At 39.2% G+C, this 17,969-nt stretch overlaps 1 protein-coding gene across 5 annotated transcripts in view; it reads left to right on the forward strand.

The window, feature by feature from the left end:
* The window catches only part of UBR1 (ubiquitin protein ligase E3 component n-recognin 1), a 155,548-nt gene extending 137,904 nt beyond the window's left edge, over positions 1-17,644 (forward strand). For 3 of the 5 annotated variants that reach the window (XM_003418686.4, XM_023558739.2, XM_023558738.2), the window contains 10 exons: positions 2,058-2,125; positions 3,175-3,325; positions 5,042-5,129; positions 6,013-6,146; positions 7,394-7,502; positions 7,948-8,004; positions 10,547-10,624; positions 14,210-14,380; positions 15,414-15,515; positions 16,523-17,644. In XM_003418686.4, the coding sequence (XP_003418734.1) occupies positions 2,058-2,125; positions 3,175-3,325; positions 5,042-5,129; positions 6,013-6,146; positions 7,394-7,502; positions 7,948-8,004; positions 10,547-10,624; positions 14,210-14,380; positions 15,414-15,515; positions 16,523-16,664 (1,100 nt within the window). In that variant the 3' untranslated portion in view covers positions 16,665-17,644. Of the gene's footprint in view, positions 1-583; positions 680-2,057; positions 2,126-3,174; positions 3,326-5,041; positions 5,130-6,012; positions 6,147-7,393; positions 7,503-7,947; positions 8,005-10,546; positions 10,625-14,209; positions 14,381-15,413; positions 15,516-16,522 lie in introns of those variants that run through there. The other 2 variants (XM_064292073.1, XR_010323102.1) reach the window with 2 other exon arrangements.
* The last annotated feature ends 325 nt before the right edge of the window (positions 17,645-17,969 follow it).

The following is a 17,969-nucleotide window of genomic DNA, read 5'->3' on the forward strand; positions in this document are numbered from 1 at the left end:
AGGTGATTATGTTACATCAGATCTCATTATGGAGGTGATTACATCATTACATAGCTGCCAAACTGCATCCCAACTGCCCAACCAGCTAAGAATCATGGCCCAGCCAAGTTGACACACATCCTTAACCATCACGACAGGAGTGGTTATACCTATAGATAGAAAAGCATAACATAGTTTTAATAAAAAAAAGAGGGTCTTTAATGCCCCAATGAGAAGTTTGAACTTTATTCTTTGGGTAATTGGGAATCTTTGAGAAGTTTTTGGACAGTGGTATTTTAAGGTTAATTTGATAGTATTTTGTAGATTAAATTGGAGGAAAGAAAAATTCCTGTCTAGATGTAGCAGCAGGAACTGGGGAAGGATTTGGGGTAGGCTGGAGTGGAAACAAGATTTTTAACTCAAGTGAATAAGAGAATGATTGACAGGAGTAAGGATGCCCAAAATAGGGCTTTTTGTGCAAAAGGCGATCACTTTTATTTTGATATGTTAATTCTGCAGCAGCAATGAAACATATGGTGACCTCTGCTCACCACATGCTAGGGACTGTTCTAGGATCTTCTTATGTACATTTTATCTCTTCTAGCCATCATCCTTCAAGGAAATTAATGTTCAACACATTTACAGATGAGGAACCTGAGGCACAGAGAAGTTACATGACTTGTCCAAGGTCACAAAACCAGTAAGAGGCAGAACTAATATTTGAACCCAGACCTGACTGTAAAGCCTTTGCTTTTCCCACTATATCACATAAACTTTGCCAAGATGTTTAATTTACCATAAAAGTGAGGTTTAACTGACAGATGCCAAAACTGACTTTCGATTCCAAAGGAATTTTAAAGTAAGTATTTTCAGCAGCCAGAAAAAAAAAATAGTTTCAGAACTGCCTGTATGTAAAATTTGATGACAGAAGAAGATATTTCACTGGCTGAAAAGGTGATGGAATTAAGGACAAGAGATTAGGAATTATTAAAATGTCCTGAGAGTAAAACAAATTATAACAATGAGAAAAAAATAAGATAGGTAGTATCATAGACATGTTAACTGGTATATCAGAAATATTACTGAAATTTTTTAATAATGTGGCCATGAAGCCTAGAACTAGCAAGTGATTTATTACAATCAACTAGTTAATGGCAGAAGCCTGTGTCACTTTTGTGTATTGATATAGCCCATATTAATACCATTTGAGTGGGTGTCTCTGCCAAGCGTTGGGATAAGTGCTTTAAATGCATATGTTAATGAACTCTCCCAACAGTTTTGTTTATCCTGTAGACTTAGAAGTTAAGTCACTAGCCTTTGACACATAGAGCCAGTACTGGACCCCAGTTCTGACTTCAGAGCCCAGGCTCTTGAACTTTGTGCTTTTTGCTTAGAATCTTGGGTTTGGGGTTAAGAAATTGACTTTAATCTCAAGAGAGTCTTCTCTACCTCTTTTTTTTTTTTTTTAAATAACAGCTTTGTTGAGATACCATTCACTTCCACATTTTGTACATACACAACCATTCCTGTTCTTCCTGATTTCTTAATTTCACTTCCATGGCGCTCTTGCCCTGACTTCTGAATTCGTGGCTTTTCCTTAAAGACTGATCAAATTAGGAAGATAATAGCTTTTGAGTGGCTGCATTTCCTTCCAAACATCGATCCATATAAGATGTTCTCATTTTGTTCAGAAGGATCTTTCTGCCCTCCCCTCACCTGCACAGCTTTGCGTGCTCTCTCACAGAACGTTTTGAAATATATAGTTAGGTTAAAAAGTGTTAGAGAACATTGTAGAAAATCAGTCCTTTTATCCTTTCAGCAGAGATTGAACAGTCTATTTCAGGTATCCTCGCTCATTTATCCTTTCCGCCTAGATCTTCTTACAACCCTTAGACTGAACCAAGGCTTTCTAGGAGCCGTTTCTTAGTTCAGTTTGTCTTTAATTACGGTTTCTGTATCTTAATCGTGTGATATACTAGTCTGTTATATTTGTGCTTTAGATGTATATATCTTGCATTCTATTCAAACAATATTGCTGTCTTACTGACTGAATTACATTAACTTTTTTTTTTTTTAAGTTGTTCTTCCTAACCTAAAATCAGAAGATACACCATGCCTTCTATCTATAGATCTGTTTCATGTTTTGGTAAGTTTATAGTAAAACTTTTTTTTTTTACATCTCAAGTTAATAGTTTTACATGTTTTCTTCATTTGAATTTATGCTCTCCACTCAATATTATAAATTATAGGTGTTCAACCTATATAGTTTGGTGTTTTGTCCATTCTGTTTGCAAATAGCTGTTTTGGTGTGTGTGGTACAGATTTGACTGAGACAGTCAAAATCACTTTAAAAATGAGAGCACGTTTACTTTTTAATAGGTCTTGTCCTGGTTGGTTATATTTACTTGGTGTCCATACCTGCAGACTTTTCTAAGTCTGCTATGTTATGCTCCACCCCCTCCCCTTTTCTTTCACTTGTTTACATATAAACTGCGAATAACAGTGTGACTTATCTTAAAAGCATTAATTATTTGGTGATGGGGCTACGCCATTAATACATCTAGGCTTCCCACAAACATCTAGGGACAAGTGGCAACTGTTTTCTGAGTTTCTCAGAGAGCTTTTCCATCCCTGTAAATTTCTATATAGTGTGATTACTACTTTAAATTGGGTTATAGGGAGAACAGTGGTGAGATTGAGGGGAATGTGGAGCACGGAGTTTGGGGATGCATGGTTAGCTAGCATCCCCATCCCTCATTATCCAGGCTTCTACCCAGTGGTTTTCAGCCCCAACTATCTGTTACAATCTCATGGGGAACTTTTAAAAGAATTCCAGTGCCTGGGCCTACTCCTAATGATTTTGCTTTGGTCGTACAGGAGTGGGGACTGTGCATCAATGTTATTTTAAGAACTCTGCCAAGTGATTATAATGTTGAATCTTCTGAACACTGGGGTTAAGAATTATTACCTAGACCTCAAATAAGTTGTCCCAGCCAAGGGATAACCTGTTTGGTGATGACCTTTGTCTTCCGTTTATGGTACATTATATTATAATATATTCTGTTGAATAACTAGGAAAACTGTGGTTATTTAAAAAAAAGCAATGTAGTATCTGGTGCCCTTTACATTCAGTTATGAAATTAATTTGTGTTGGTCTCTTGTTGTTACCGTGTTGATGTCCATTTTCTTCCATAGGTAGGTGCTGTGTTGGCATTTCCATCCTTGTATTGGGATGACACTGTTGATCTGCAGCCTTCATCAGTTAGTTCTTCCTACAACCACCTCTATCTCTTCCATTTGATCACTATGGCACACATTCTTCAGATACTTCTTACCATAGACAGAGGTAAACCTCCCATCTGGGTGTTGACTGTAAATAACATTTCCCCAAGCTTTATTGGCAGAATTAATTATGCTTGTGGTTAATCATATTATGCATTTCTAAGTACTGTATTATGTCTTTGTTAAATGATCATTTATTTGTTTCTCCGTGAATGCTGTTTAAACAGGGAAAGGTAGAATGGCTATGAAGGGGGGCTAGTTAGCTGAACCACTTGCTTTTATTTTCAAAAAGAAACAACAGAAGTACAAACCAAAAATGAATTAAAATAGTTTCCTCTAGGGGTAAGGTAAAGGGGACAGGGACCCAAGCAGTGACTGCTATGAATGTCCTCTTTATGGACTTTTCACTTTAGATCCTTATAAATGCTTCACTTAACTAAAAAAGTCAGTCAAAGGAGGGAAAACAATTTTTTAAAAACCTGAAAACAACACAAGGACCTAACTTTATCAAGTATATTAAGAAAATAATTACTTCAAGTGGCTTTAAAAACCTAGTATTTCAGCTGTACATCCCTAGTGGTGTATGTTCTGGTAACAAAAGAACTAAAAACAATCTTAAACTGAATTCATATTTCTGGGTTAGTGGTAACTAGTATTGTTGTTTCAAAATTATTTGAGATAATTTTTAGGATAAACCACATAAGTAATTAGGTTTTAATGTTATTAAGAACCAAGAGTTTCAGTATATGAGAAAAGAGACATAAGAATAAAATCAGAAAGGTTTTAAGTAAAAACTCTGTTACCTTTCACATGGGTGTATGCATTGTGAAAACTCATCAAATGGTGCGCTTAAGATTTGTGCATTTCATTGCATGTAAAATTGACCTAAAACAAACAAACAAAATAAATTATATACAAATACTGAACTCATATTTGAACTGGAAATATCAGTATGAATTCCTGATACTTTTTCTTCTTTTAAAAAAAATTTTGTATTTCCTAAAGAGATCTGACTTGTAAAAAGAAAGAATTGGCAATATTCATTCAAGATAAGAGACTCAGGGTAATTTTAATTGTGGCCTTTCAGATGAGTTAATATATAAACAAAAGCATTTTTAAAAAGACAGTATTGTTCAAATATGCTGTAACCATCCCTCGTAGTAACCTGCAAGGTAGGCATTGTTGTTCCCCTTTTAGTATAAGAAAACTGAAGCCCAGAGAACTTAAGTGGCTTACCCAGAACCTGAAAGTAAGTAGCAGAGTTGACAGTTGCCAGAAAGGTTTAGGATGAGCCTTCTTAAGGATAGTGAGTGGAGGAAGACTACCTCACAAGGTTCTGTTTATTTGGCTTTTTGAACATGAAGACAGGACAACAACCTGTTTGCCTTTGTAGAGATGGACTTTCCATTTGCTGGCTAAGACTGAGATCATCAAAATCACTTTAAAAATGAAAGCACATTTATTTTTTAATAGGTCTTGCCCTATTGTAAACCCAGGGCAGGTAGATGATCACTAACTTATTTACCTGGTTGTATTATAGTGAGGTAAGTATTTATTAAACATGTCTAGCAAGTCTCTGATTTCTGCCCTAGTTGTTTCTCCAGAAGATATAAAGTTAAAGCTTACCAACAGCTTCATACTCAGAGTCAACTCGTTGGTTGAGAATAAGAGAAGGAACCCCATTTGAATCAACATTATTATCACGGAACCATGAAATTGAGGTGTAATTTATAAATTGAATAACAAATTCATACATTTATCTTCAGAATCTCTTTTTCAGGCCTCCCCCTTGCTCAGGTTCAGGAAGACAGTGAAGAAGCTCGTTCTGCATCTTCCTTCTTGGAAGAAGTCTCCCGATACACAAGTGGGTGAGTAGCAGCCCTGTAATCCAGTCTGTCACTGTCATTTTAAGAATTCCACGTCTTTATTTGGTGATAGAACTTTTGGCAATTGTTTGGCAATATAACTTTTGAACTATTTCAACTCCAATTTTTAAAAATTCAGCTAAGGGCTTTTATTATGTGGCTTTGTTTACTACAGGAAAGGTTTTCAGTGAAGAAAAGTTATTCTGATGATTTTATCTTCAAGTAAGGGAGTAGTAGGTTGGAATAGCAGCTATGCATTTGTTTGTTTCTAAGACTGAGACAAGTTTCAACACTTCTTTATTCTTGTAAACCATTCTGGGAACATAGGCCAAAGATGATAGGATTTTAACAAATAGCAGTATTTAGAATTTAAATAAATGTAGAAAATAGTTTGTCATCCTTATTGCGGTCTGCACAGTTGATGCCCTTGATGCACTTAACTGCAGGCAGGCATTTTAAGGCTATTTTGAGTAATATCTGAAATAATTGGCAATGCAGAGCTAAAACCAGAAGTACAATGGAAGTACTCTTGAGCTTCACCTCCTGCTAAATTTTCCGCTTTGCTTTTGAAGAATCAAGTTTTTATATGGTAGATTTGTTGTTTTTCTTGCTTTGGTTTTTTATTGCCACCTAGGGAAAAGAAGAAAGCCGTTCTTTGCCTAAAAATCTGCATGGTAAAAAATGCAAGAATTGTGGTTTTCTTTAGAAAACTGTTGAAGACCAAAACTATCAGCTCCTTAATATTTTGTTTTAAATGTTTAAAAAATTAAAAGGGTAGGACATTATCTGAATGCTTAACTATGTTTTTGAAAGGCGATATGTTTAAAATCTAGGGCCATAAAGTCTGATGAGTGTTCTGTTCCGCTCTGGACTTATTGTCTCGTAGCTGCACTGGGTGTGGTGTTCCTGGCTGGTATTTGTGGGTCTCGTTGAAGAATGGCATCACCCCTTACCTCCGCTGTGCTGCACTGTTTTTCCACTACTTGCTTGGGGTAACTCCACCTGAAGAACTGCTTACCAGTAAGTAGGAAAATGAACTGACGGAGTTGTAAATGAGAGACTGGACTTTTGTTCTCAGCTTCAGGCTCAAGTAGAAGGTCAGGGTAGGCAAAACCAACCTCTCTACTCGCACCTCTTTCGTCCGTGTTCACTCCAAAGGCAAGTGCCTCTACAGTGCAGTAGCTTACAGATGAGGCCAGCAGCCAGATCAGCTTGGGCTTTAAAATGCCTGCACACAGAGTATAACTGAGAGGGCGTACAGGGAGTCGGAAGCATTGGTTGCCTTTATGGGGGAGAATTGTTTGGTTAGGTAGGAGGAATACTTTATTGTATATGCTGTTGTTTGAATTTTGAACATGTAACTGTGTCTTTTATGAAAGTACTAAACTACTACTGGGAAAGGCCTGCTAGAACCAGCCAAGGCCATGTATATTTGAGTAGAAGGGTCATTTTCCTTCTCCCTTACTTGCTTCTAAATTTAGACCAAAGGAGAGAAGACCTTATTATGGCTTTGTATAGGTAAAATTCAGAATGTTTGTATGATTTTGAAACAGTCACCAAAATTGCTCAGAGCTCAGATACGTGTACATCAGTGTTCATTGCAGCATTATTCACAGTAGCCAAAAGGTGGAAACAACTCAAATGTCCATCAACAGAAGAATGGACAGACAAAATGTGGCCTATACATACAGTGGAATGTTACTTAGCAATAAACAGAAATGAAGTTCTGATGCATGGTATAACGTGGATGAACCTGGAAGGCATTACGCTAAGTGAACTAAGTCATACATCCCGCTTGTATGATCTCACTTACATGAAATATCTAGAATAGGCAAATGTATAGAGACCAAAGTTTGCTATTGGTTACCAGGGGCGGGGGAGGGGGGAGGGGAGCCCTGTGGTGCAGTGGTTAAGAGCTCAGCTGCTAACCAAAAGGTCTGCCGTTCGAATCCAGCAGCTGCTCCTTGGACACCCTATGGGGCAGTTCTACATAGGGCCAATTACATAGAGCCTTTATGCCGTAGTAAGGACTTTGTATTTTATACTAAGTGTAGTGGTTAGACATCCAAAGGGTCTGATCAGGAGAGTGACTCAATTGGATTTATGTTTTAAAAGGACCCCTTGGCTTATTTACCACCTACAGCTTTATAGAATACAAAATATGCTGTCTATATAGTTTATAAAAATGAGTATAAACTATGAAGAAACTCTATTAGGTTGACCAGGTAAGAATAATATGCAAATTAAATGTTTTCATTTTCTTGCAGATTCTGCAGAAGGAGAATACAACGCACTCTGCAGCTATCTATCTTTACCCACAAATTTGTTCCTGCTTTTCCAGGAATATTGGGATACTGTAAGGCCCTTGCTTCAGAGGTACTATGAGGCAAAACTTCATTGTCGGGTTGTTATACACTTGGAAACTTTCAGGGGACAATTATTTGCTAAGCTTTTTGACCGATTAGCACTGATTGAAGGGGTTAGCAAAAATATAGGAGATTCCTACTCCACATAATTACAGGAGTGGAGATAAGACCAGAAAGCCATGGGCAGCAGCAGCTTATGCTTGTTCCATCATGACTACCATCCATTGTATAATCTTCTTGTTCTCTGTATTTTATCAGAATAAAATTTAAAAAGAAAAAGAAAAGAAGGGGAGAAAAGAAAGGGAGGAAAAAAGGGACAAAATGTAAGATAAAAGAAATGGGGAAGGGGGAACACGGAAAGAAGGAACAAAAAGAATTGGAGAAAAGAGCTCGTTGATGAATTTGCACTGAAGCCATGACAACCAGTTCATGTTCTCATCTTGGCTCACGTGCAGGTGGTGTTCTGATCCTGCCTTACTCAACTGTCTGAAGCAGAAAAGCACTGTGGTCAGGTTGGTTTTACTTCTTAAGCCTTTTCCCCTTGTCTTGGTTATCTAGTGCTACTATAACAGAAATACCACAAGTTGATGGCTTTAACAAAGAGAAGTTTATTTCTTCACAGTAAAGTAGGCTGAAAGTCTAAATTCAGGGGAAGGCTTTCTCTCTCTGTCGGCCTCCTCATCAATCTTTCCCCAGACTAGGAGTTTTTCTGCACAGGGACCCGGGTCCAAAGGACACACTCTGTTCCTGGTATCGCTTTCTTGGTCGGATGAGGTCCCCCTGTCTCTCTGCTCACTTCTCTCTTTTATATCTCAAGAGATTGACTCAAGATACAATCCAATCTCATAGGTTGAGTCCAGCCTGACTAACACAACTGCCGCCCATCCTCCCTCAGTAACATCATGGAGGCAGGATTTACAACATACAGAAAAATCACACAGTACCAGGAATCATGGTCCAGCCAAATCGATACACACATTTTTGAAGGGACATAATTCAATGCATGACATCCCTCTACAGGCTGTGTCTGCTAAAGTGGATGGTTTGTTGAGTGTGCTTTCTAGTCTGTCATTTTCATTCTTACTAGTACTTTTATTCTTTCTGACATGTCTGTTAGGTCTGTGCTAGAAACCAAATTTTTCCTACAATTTGTTTTTTCTTAGAGTGGGCATCCTTTCCTTCTTAGATTGCTAGAAGCCCCCAGCTCCTCTGAAAACAATCTTCCTTAAGCTAATATGTGCCCATCAAAAGGTAAAGAGGGAGGTGGCATTTGGAGCTGCTGGTATTTTAAGATCAGAGAGTAGTCACAGTACTTTTATAAACCATATTTTTTTCCTTTGAGAATAAAGCATTATATATAATAGAGCTATTTCTTCCTTCCCTTCCTATCTATCTGTTTGAAACTGCCTGCCAAAAATAAACTTTCCCTTAACCCTGTTGTCTCTGTTATGGCTCTACTAAAATCCACCTCTTCTTCAGGGACTCATTCAGATGCCACCTGCTCCCTGAAGCCTTCCCTAATATACCCTCTTGTATGTGCGTGTGTGCGCATGTGTGTGCACGTGTACCTGTCAGCCCCTAAATCACTAAACAGTGAACTCAGCAAAGGGAAGGGCTGCATGCTCATCGTCTTTGTGTCCTCTCCAGGGCCTGGCTTGTATTACGTAGACCATATAGTTTTTATTTGAATTGAATTGCATCAAAAAAACAACAGAGAAATTGCCCTCCAGCTTTAAATGCCAGCAACAGCACCATTTTTCTCTGTGTGAAGCAAGCACTGTGAGACTGTGTCCATTCGCCACCGTCTTTTCTCGTCTTCTCTCACCCCTTGAACTGCTTTCCCCTCTGCTGTAAACGTTCACATGCTGCCTCCCCCCAACCCTGCTTCAGTGATGCAGAGATACTAGGTCTAGCTCCTGTGTTCAGCTGCGGCAGTGTTCACATCACCAGGGAAAGGAAGATCTTAGAGCAGAAAGAAGAGTTTGGGACATGAATACGCATTTCGGAGCTGTTAAACTCACACGGATTTTCCTTTATTTAAATTTATTGTGTGTGTGTTTTAGGTACCTACTATTTCCCCAGCATGGTACTAAAATGCTCTGGGAGAGCTACAAGAGGTAACACACACAGCTTTTGGTCATGGGTAATCTATAATCTACTGACATCATCTGGTTACGTATATAAATCAAGATAATATAACAAAAAGTATAATAGTATATTAAATATATTGTTAATGCTATAGACATTTAAAGAAGAAAAGATTATTAGTGAGACAAGGTTAATCTTTGAGGTGATTTTTAACTGAACATAGAAAATATTATAGATTTAAATTGATTGAGACTTTGAGATGAAATTTTCACATTATTCAAATGACTTTCCCCAAGGTGTGCGAGCAAGGCTTTTATTTTTTCTTGTATCTAGTATGGTGAGAACTAATGATAGCATTGGCAAAGATGTGTCAGGTACTAAGTATGTGTTATTGTGTTTCACCTTAGTGTCTCTTTTAATCGCCAACAACTCTATGAGATTCCTAATACTACTATTCATACTTTAACATTTCTGAAATCAACATGTCTTTTAATTGAAACATGCTGTTGCATTGATGGTGTGCCTTATGATTGAGAAAGTATATTATATATATTCCCTTTTATAGACCAGAAGATAAAGGCTTACATAGCTTCAGTTAGTGACTGGTCAGAGTATCAAAGAATTTAGGATTTGTCCCAGGTCTGTCTGATTTTAAAGTTCGTGTCCATAACCAGGGCTTCATGTTACCTTGCTAGACAGTATAAAAGCTAGATAGAACAGTGTGTTCTTAGAAAATCATGGAGGCTGAGTTTAGAAAGGAAGCCAGTTAATGGAAGATTTAGAATCCTAGACTGAGAAGTTTGAATTTAATCTCTCTGTTAAACAGTGGGAGTTACCTTGGGTTCCAAGCGTCGACAAACATCCTATTGTTATTTTTAAGACATTCTTCTTTTAGTCACTTGGGTCAGTTTTTGACCTGGGCCTATTTACCCATAAATAAAATTGCCTTTTAAATTACATTCCCAGGTACCCTAGACAAAGAAATAGTTTGATAGAGCTTCCTGATGACTACAGCTGTCTCCTAAATCAAGCTTCTCATTTCAGGTAAAATTTTTAAAAATATTTTCTGAGCTTGCAATTTGGATGAACAACTGCTAACAAACTTACCTTTTTAAAGTGTCTACTTTGAGCAGTCCATGTCCTTTCTTCTAACAGAATCTCATACGGAAGCCCATTATAACAATAAGACAGATAACAACATTGTGACCTGGACACTGGGGGGAGGAATCCACCCCCTCGACCCTTTTTGGCACCCTCTTCCCCTTCATCAACCTCAATCATGTAAAAACAAAGCCTGTTGCTGTCAAGTTGATTCTAAATCATGATCCCATGTGTTTCAGAGTAGAACTGTGCTCCATACAGTTTTCAGGGGCTGTGACCTTTCAGTAGATTGCCAGGCCTTTCTTTCAAGGCACCTGTGAGTGGAATGAAGCTTCCAACCTTTCAGTTAAGCGCTGAGTTTATTAACGGTTTGCACCACCTGGGAACTCGCAGTCAGATTAAACACGATTCTAAAGCAGTCGTTCTCAAACTTCCATTTTCTCTCGCCTCCCCTTTCACTAACTGCTTTGAAGCGGGAAAAGAAAAAACGCTGGTGAGAAGCAAAAGAAATGAGTTACGATATACTCTTACTAACACCACGTGTGAATTGCCCATTACTTAATTTTACAAGAGAAGAACATAGCTTAAACACACTGTATATGATAAAGTAATGTTTTATGAGGTTAAAAATCACTCCTCAGTTTTTTAGACTTCCCGTCAGTTGTTTGAATAGTGTAAATTTGTGGGCAGCACACCACCAGTGAAGTGTTACTGAGTGGAGGAATTATACTCACATCTGCTGTAGCCTTTGGGGTGTGAGTGTTTTATATTGGAGTCATTAATGCCTCATGTCTTGGAAATAACAAACCAAAGCTTCTGTGAATGCCATTGCGGATCCCCGACACATAGGGGGGCAAAGTGATTGATTGACGAAGATGACATGACACCAGCACAATTTGGAATTAGAAACCGAGAAATCAGCAGTTTGAAAATCAAAGCCTCCTCAAGACTTCACTGATGATGTACTGGTGAAAAAGTATCCTTTTCCAAATTGCAGGAATTCCAAAGCTTGCTTAGGAGCTTTGGGTGTTGCCAAGCATTGTATAGCAGCCAGTCTTCTTAGTAAATTACTAAATTACCTAGAGTTTGTCAGTACACACAAATAGCTCTGAACTTTTTTTTTAAGGGTACCAATTAATAATCCCAGTTAATTGCTTTGGCGTCCAAGGTGACTATCAGTAGTCCTTAGTCATGTCAGTCATTGGTGGCTCAGTGGTAGAATGCCTGCCTTCCATGCAGGCGATCAGGGTTCACTTCCCAGCCAGCTTACTTCGTGCACAGCCACCTCCCATGCATCAGTGGAGGCTTGAGTGTTGCTATGACTTTAACAGGTTTCAGTGGTACTACCAGACTAAGACTAGGAAAAAAGACCTGGTGATCTGATTCTGAAAATCACCCACTGAAAACTGTGGGTCACCATGGTCTGATCCCAAACCAATCATGGGAATGGCTCAGGACCAAGCAATGCTTCATTCTGTTGTGCGTGGGGTCGCCAGGAGCTACAAATAATGCCACCCTACCCACTACCACTCGCCTAGGGCAAAGCCTTTTGGGACTAGTCCAGTCTCCTTCTGAGGCTGTCCCCTTGTGACTTCTTATCCTGTTTGAGATTTCCTTCAATTTTTATTACAAAATTTGAACTGTACAAAAATTCTGAGGAGCTGTTTGTTGATGGACACACAACTTACTAATCTCCACCCTGTACCTGCTCCAGGGAGAGCCCTGCTATCAAAACTGATGATTGTAGTGTTTGCATCTCCTCATCAACAGTTGTTGCACTAAAATAGCAGTCACAATTTCAACAGCAACTAGTTCTTTTTGAAATGTTTGCGCGGATCCTTGCTTCTCTCAGAGTGCAGCCCCTAGCTTTAAAAGGGGGACTTTTCATAATTTTCCCTGTAGTAACTATCCCATAGTATATGAGCCAGTTGGCTTTGAGGATAAGGACTGGAACAAACGGGTGATGATAATAATCTTGCTCTGGACCAACCTTCGGTAATTGAAAATAGCCCCTCACCTACAGGGGCAGGAATGTAACGCCTATACACAGAGTCCCCTGTTCCTGGTAGGCGGTGGTGGTGGTTCTTATCTTGCCTCAGAAATTGGGGATCAGAGAGTAAGATTCACAGTTAATACCCTGTTGGAGATTATTTTTGATGCTCTTAATTTTGACCCCAGTGTGGACCTGGCTGGCTCTCTCCTCTGTTTGCATTTAGTTTTTACGGCCCAGAGAAATTTTTGATGTTTTCCTGTCATGCCCATTTTATAGCAGAGACAGGAGCATAGGAAGCTCCATTTTTAAAGATAGCCATTATCACTTTAGTTCAGAGATACCCCCCTTTGGAGGGCATTATAGCAGGGCTCTAAGTATTATTATTTTACAACTATGTGAAATGGTCAGACCTCAAAGTACTACGTGGTTCAAGCAAGTCAGCTCTGCCACTCCGTCCTTTCTAAGACTTGTTGTGGTTCCCAGATGGGAGGATGCGTGAACTCAAAGACTTTAGTCTCTCAGACCAACCCTAAAGATCTCAGCGTTTCAAAGAAATGGGGGAAAAATGTGTTTGGACCCTTACTGCAAAATGTAAATTTTTAAACAATTAGGCACTTACAAGGTCATGTTCCTCCAACTTTGAGGACACAGACCTTACTAAACCAGTATAGGAGAGGCAGTTGAATTAAGCTGGTCATGTCAGGTGAAGACTGGATCCTATAGTTAAATCTTAATCTCAAGGTATATTTAATTGCCAAGCTTTATGAGAATTATCAGGACACTGAATTTAATAATAGATTTTTTTCCTATGGAGTAATCAGAAGATTTTTTTGTTGTCAAGCCATTTTAGAGGGAAGCATTAAAGAGGAATTATCTTATTAAATGTTTCCTAGTGTTTTAAGAGATTTCTTTGCTGAAAAAGAACTAGTGATGCTACCACCTGTGGTAATCAGGGCCACAATGGATAGACCCTGATAGAACAGGAGAAAAACATGGAACAGAACTCAAATTCTTAAAAAGTCCAGACCTACCGGACCTGTTGAGACTAGAGAACTCCCTGAGACTATCACCCTGAGATACTGTTTAAACCTTGAACCGAAACTATCCCCTGAGGTCACCCTCTAGTGAAGTAACAGATTGGCACACAGAATAAAGGCCATTCCCCAATGAGTATGGTGCTCTGCTAAAAAACCAACTATATGAGACCAAAGGGTCAACGATTAGTCCAAAGCAAAGACGAGAAGATAAGGAGGCAGGGAAACTAGAGCACTGGAAACAAAATAACCCGAACTCAGTTAAAGAGAATGTTGAATCATTGTGAAAAATCTAAGTAATGTCACTGAACAATTTGTGTAGATGTTGTCACATGGGAACCTAATTTTCTGGGTAAACTTTCGCTGAAAACACAGTATTATTTTAAAAAAAGGAACAAACCAGTGATGAAAACATGCTCATTACTAACTGGATACATGGTATTTTTGTGGGTTTTTTTTGTTTGTTTCATCACCACACTGAATATTTTCTTCCCTTTTGAGGTGCCCACGGTCTGCAGATGATGAGCGAAAGCACCCTGTCCTCTGTCTTTTCTGTGGGGCCATACTGTGCTCTCAGAACGTTTGCTGCCAAGAAATTGTCAATGGGGAAGAGGTTGGAGCTTGCATTTTTCATGCACTTCACTGTGGAGCTGGAGTCTGCATTTTCCTCAAGTGAGTAGCGAGGTGATCTGGAAGTTCATAATGGATTAGGGTTAAGGATGTGGATCCAACCTGGAGCCATAATAGCCTTTTCTTTTCATTCTCCCACGTACTGCAGTTCCCCAAATATTGTGTCAACTGGAATATGTGATCATCGCTTGGAAACATCTGTGGGTCCATGGGGAAAAGGCGTGGGAGCTAAACCCAAACACCTTTTTCCTCCTTCTAGGGAATCTACAGCTAGTAAATCCAGCTACCTACCCCAACTTTTTTTTTTTTTTTGGTAATTCCTCTCCTGTCTTATATATGTACACGAACAGTTTTTACCTCCTTTTCTGTGCTGGGAAACCCTGGTGGTGTAGTGGTTAAGTGCTACGGCTGCTAACCAAGAGGTTGGCAGTTCAAATCCACCAGGCACCCCTTGGAAACTCTATGGGGCAGTTCTACTCTGTCCTATAGGGTCGCTGTGAGTCGAAATCGCCTTGACGGCACTGGGTTTGGTTTTGGTTTGGTTTCTCTGCTGTAAGAGTTCTGAGTGCCCTCAAGGTGGCAGTGTTTGATTTTAATCTGCACTATTGACTATTCACTCTAACCAAAGGAGGCTTGACACCTCTCCAGCTGACCTTCATTCTGGCCCAGGATTATCAGACTAGGAGATGTGGTTCTGTTCTTCTGTTAAGCCCCTTCCTACTTCAGGACATGGGTCAGAAAACAGAACAGAAACACCACCAGCCACCATTTTCCAAAGTATCTGTGACTCAGGTAGGATATCCTTCTTCCTCCCTTCAGTATATTCAGTCAGTATTACTGGTCCCGTGTCCCTAAATCCAACTGATCCTTTTCCTTAGCTTCAACAAAAATAGCCATGTTGATTCTCCTTTATTTAGACAAAACACAGTTTAGTCTATTTGTCTATGTTTGTATTGTCTTTATACCGAATTTCTAATGGACATGAGACAGGTCTTCTCTGGACTAATTTTGATGCATTGTCTCTCATTTGCACACATGCAATTACTAAATGTTCCCTGTTGTTTTTGTCCTTTAGAATCAGAGAATGCAGAGTTGTCCTGGTCGAAGGTAAAGCCAGAGGCTGTGCCTATCCAGCCCCCTATTTGGATGAGTATGGAGAAACAGACCCTGGCCTAAAGTAAGATTTTTCTTAGTAGAGTGGTTTCATTTAGTCCTTTTATATAGTATATTTTCAGTTTGATTATTCTACATAGATGGCAACAATTCCTGGAACAAAAAAGCGAATGCTAAATATTGAGAGAGGTCTTCTAATAGCTGCAAATTAAACATATGAAATATGATCCCATCCTACCTGTAATAAATAGCCCCTGTGATCATACAGAGATCTGTTTTTATTATGACAGCTTTTGATCTGCCTAGAGGTAGTCCTTGGTTTTAGGGAGAAGAAAGTGGAGTGGTGAAAATAGCTCATGGCTGAGGATGAGAGAGCTGAGTTGTCTCAGAAAGGCGCAGAGCAGCAAATTTTTAAAATTCATCAGGCAATTTGAGAATACCCACCAGCTGAGACACCGGGTGCCTCAAAGAGTGAAGACCTCACAGTTTTTCATTACTAGCAAGAGCCCAACTTTAGGCTTTTTGGTTAGCTGTTACACAATGTTGCAAACTATGCAACCCTAGAATTGAAATTGAGTTGACTTAAATATTTGCTAATCACCGGCAAGTTTGTTGTATCAAAAAGACAACCATAACCCAAATGTTTCTGAGTGGTAGAATAAATTGAGGATCCACCCCATACCTAACCTCTGCTACACAAAGATCAGAAGTCAAAGCTGGATAAACTGTATGAGGTCAGGGAAGCTGTTAAAAGCCCCACTCAGGCTAACCACCCGAGAGAGAACGGTGTTGCTTCAAGTTATAAGCCTGCCTGGCCTCTCAAATGCGGCTCCGTAATCTGCACGGTGTACCTGACCTATTGTACAAGGAGTAAACTTCTTCTTGAGAGATTACTTCTAAGTAATCTGTGAAGTTCTTAGGGATCAGGGGTGACGGGAAAAAATCCCCTTTAAACCCTGCCTGGTGATTCCTCCCAGTTCTAGGAACATCTTAAGATTTCAGACCTACTTAGGCAATAAAGTTGTGGCAGTTGTTTGATTCGAACTTACATGTTTTTTTCCTCCCCTGAAGGAGGGGCAACCCCCTTCATTTGTCTCGTGAGCGGTATCGGAAGCTCCATTTGGTGTGGCAGCAGCACTGCATTATAGAAGAGATTGCCAGGAGCCAGGAAACTAATCAGATGTTATTTGGATTCAACTGGCAGTTACTTTGAGCCCCAACTCTATCTCAGGACAATCATGGATGAAGACAGTAATGAAGACTGGTTCAAAATTGTGGAGACCTTTCTGAGGGCTGGGGAAGGGTTGAAGAGTGTTTCGCTCCATGTCCAGATTCACGTACATCAATAAAATATTCTTTAATAGGGTATCACTTTCAATTAGCAAACTTATGCTTCAAGGAGAATGAACATAGATTAATCTGTGTTATGTTCCAGAACACTAAAATGCCTGTTCATGCCAAGTGTCTGATTCTGTTAACATTTCCAGAAAACCCATTCCCCTGTGTGATATATCCCATCTCGTTTGATTTCATCCACCTGATAAAGGAAATCACATCAAACAGTTGTGGACATTTTTATGTGTTGGCTAACTTCTGCAATTTTGTATTTTATGTCCCCTCCCCCCACAAGTTTAGTTAACGTTGGATCACTGGCAAGATTCTAATAACTTGTGATACTGTTCCTTAAGACCAGCTAAGGAGGGATTGCAGAAACTATGCAATATGCTTGAATTGAGAAAGATTTCCAAAAAGTCAAACTTTAATTACTTGTCTTTCAAGGAAATACCCTTAATGTGCCACCTGCTGCTTCAGCCAGAAACTATACTAAATCTCACTGGACAGATCTGCCATTTCTAAGACACATTTCTGCCAGTATGGAAAGCTGTGTTTCCACTAGACCTCAAGAAGATTTAAGATAATACATTCATCCCTGATGGTACAAAAAGCCTGTAACCCTTACCTCTGACTTCAAATAGCATTGTTCAGTTTTGAAATTACACCTTCCATTTTCCAAATGCAAGTTTCTAAAATGAGATCGCTTACCTCTTGATCACAGCACCATCCTATTTGACTCTCAGAAATCTGTTCCAGTTCTGATATAAACTAGCTACAGAATAAAGATAAGAAAATTCTCCAAAAAAATAGGGCATTAGAAAAAGGAAAAAAAAAAAAAAAATTTCCGTGGAGAGTCAATTCCAACCCATAGTGACCTTATAGGACAGACGGGAACTGCTCCATACGGTTTCCAAGGAGCGGCTGGTGGATTCAAACTGCCAGCCTTTTGGTTAGCAGCCGTAGCTCTTAACCACTGCGCCACCAGGGCTCCAAATGGAGCATAACAAGTGTAAGTTAGAACAGTCAGATTTAAGCCAATCCTGTAACCTTCTTTGTAGAAGATCCATTGATCCTTGCTTTGTTACCTGTGTGTAACCATCTCATAAACTCTGGTTTTATGACTAAGTACTAAACAACCAGAAAGGCCACGTGATCAACAGTCTGTGTTATAACATGCTGTGAT

This window comes from Loxodonta africana, chromosome 10, assembly GCF_030014295.1.
Source record: "Loxodonta africana isolate mLoxAfr1 chromosome 10, mLoxAfr1.hap2, whole genome shotgun sequence".
Classification (NCBI taxonomy): domain Eukaryota; kingdom Metazoa; phylum Chordata; class Mammalia; order Proboscidea; family Elephantidae; genus Loxodonta; species Loxodonta africana.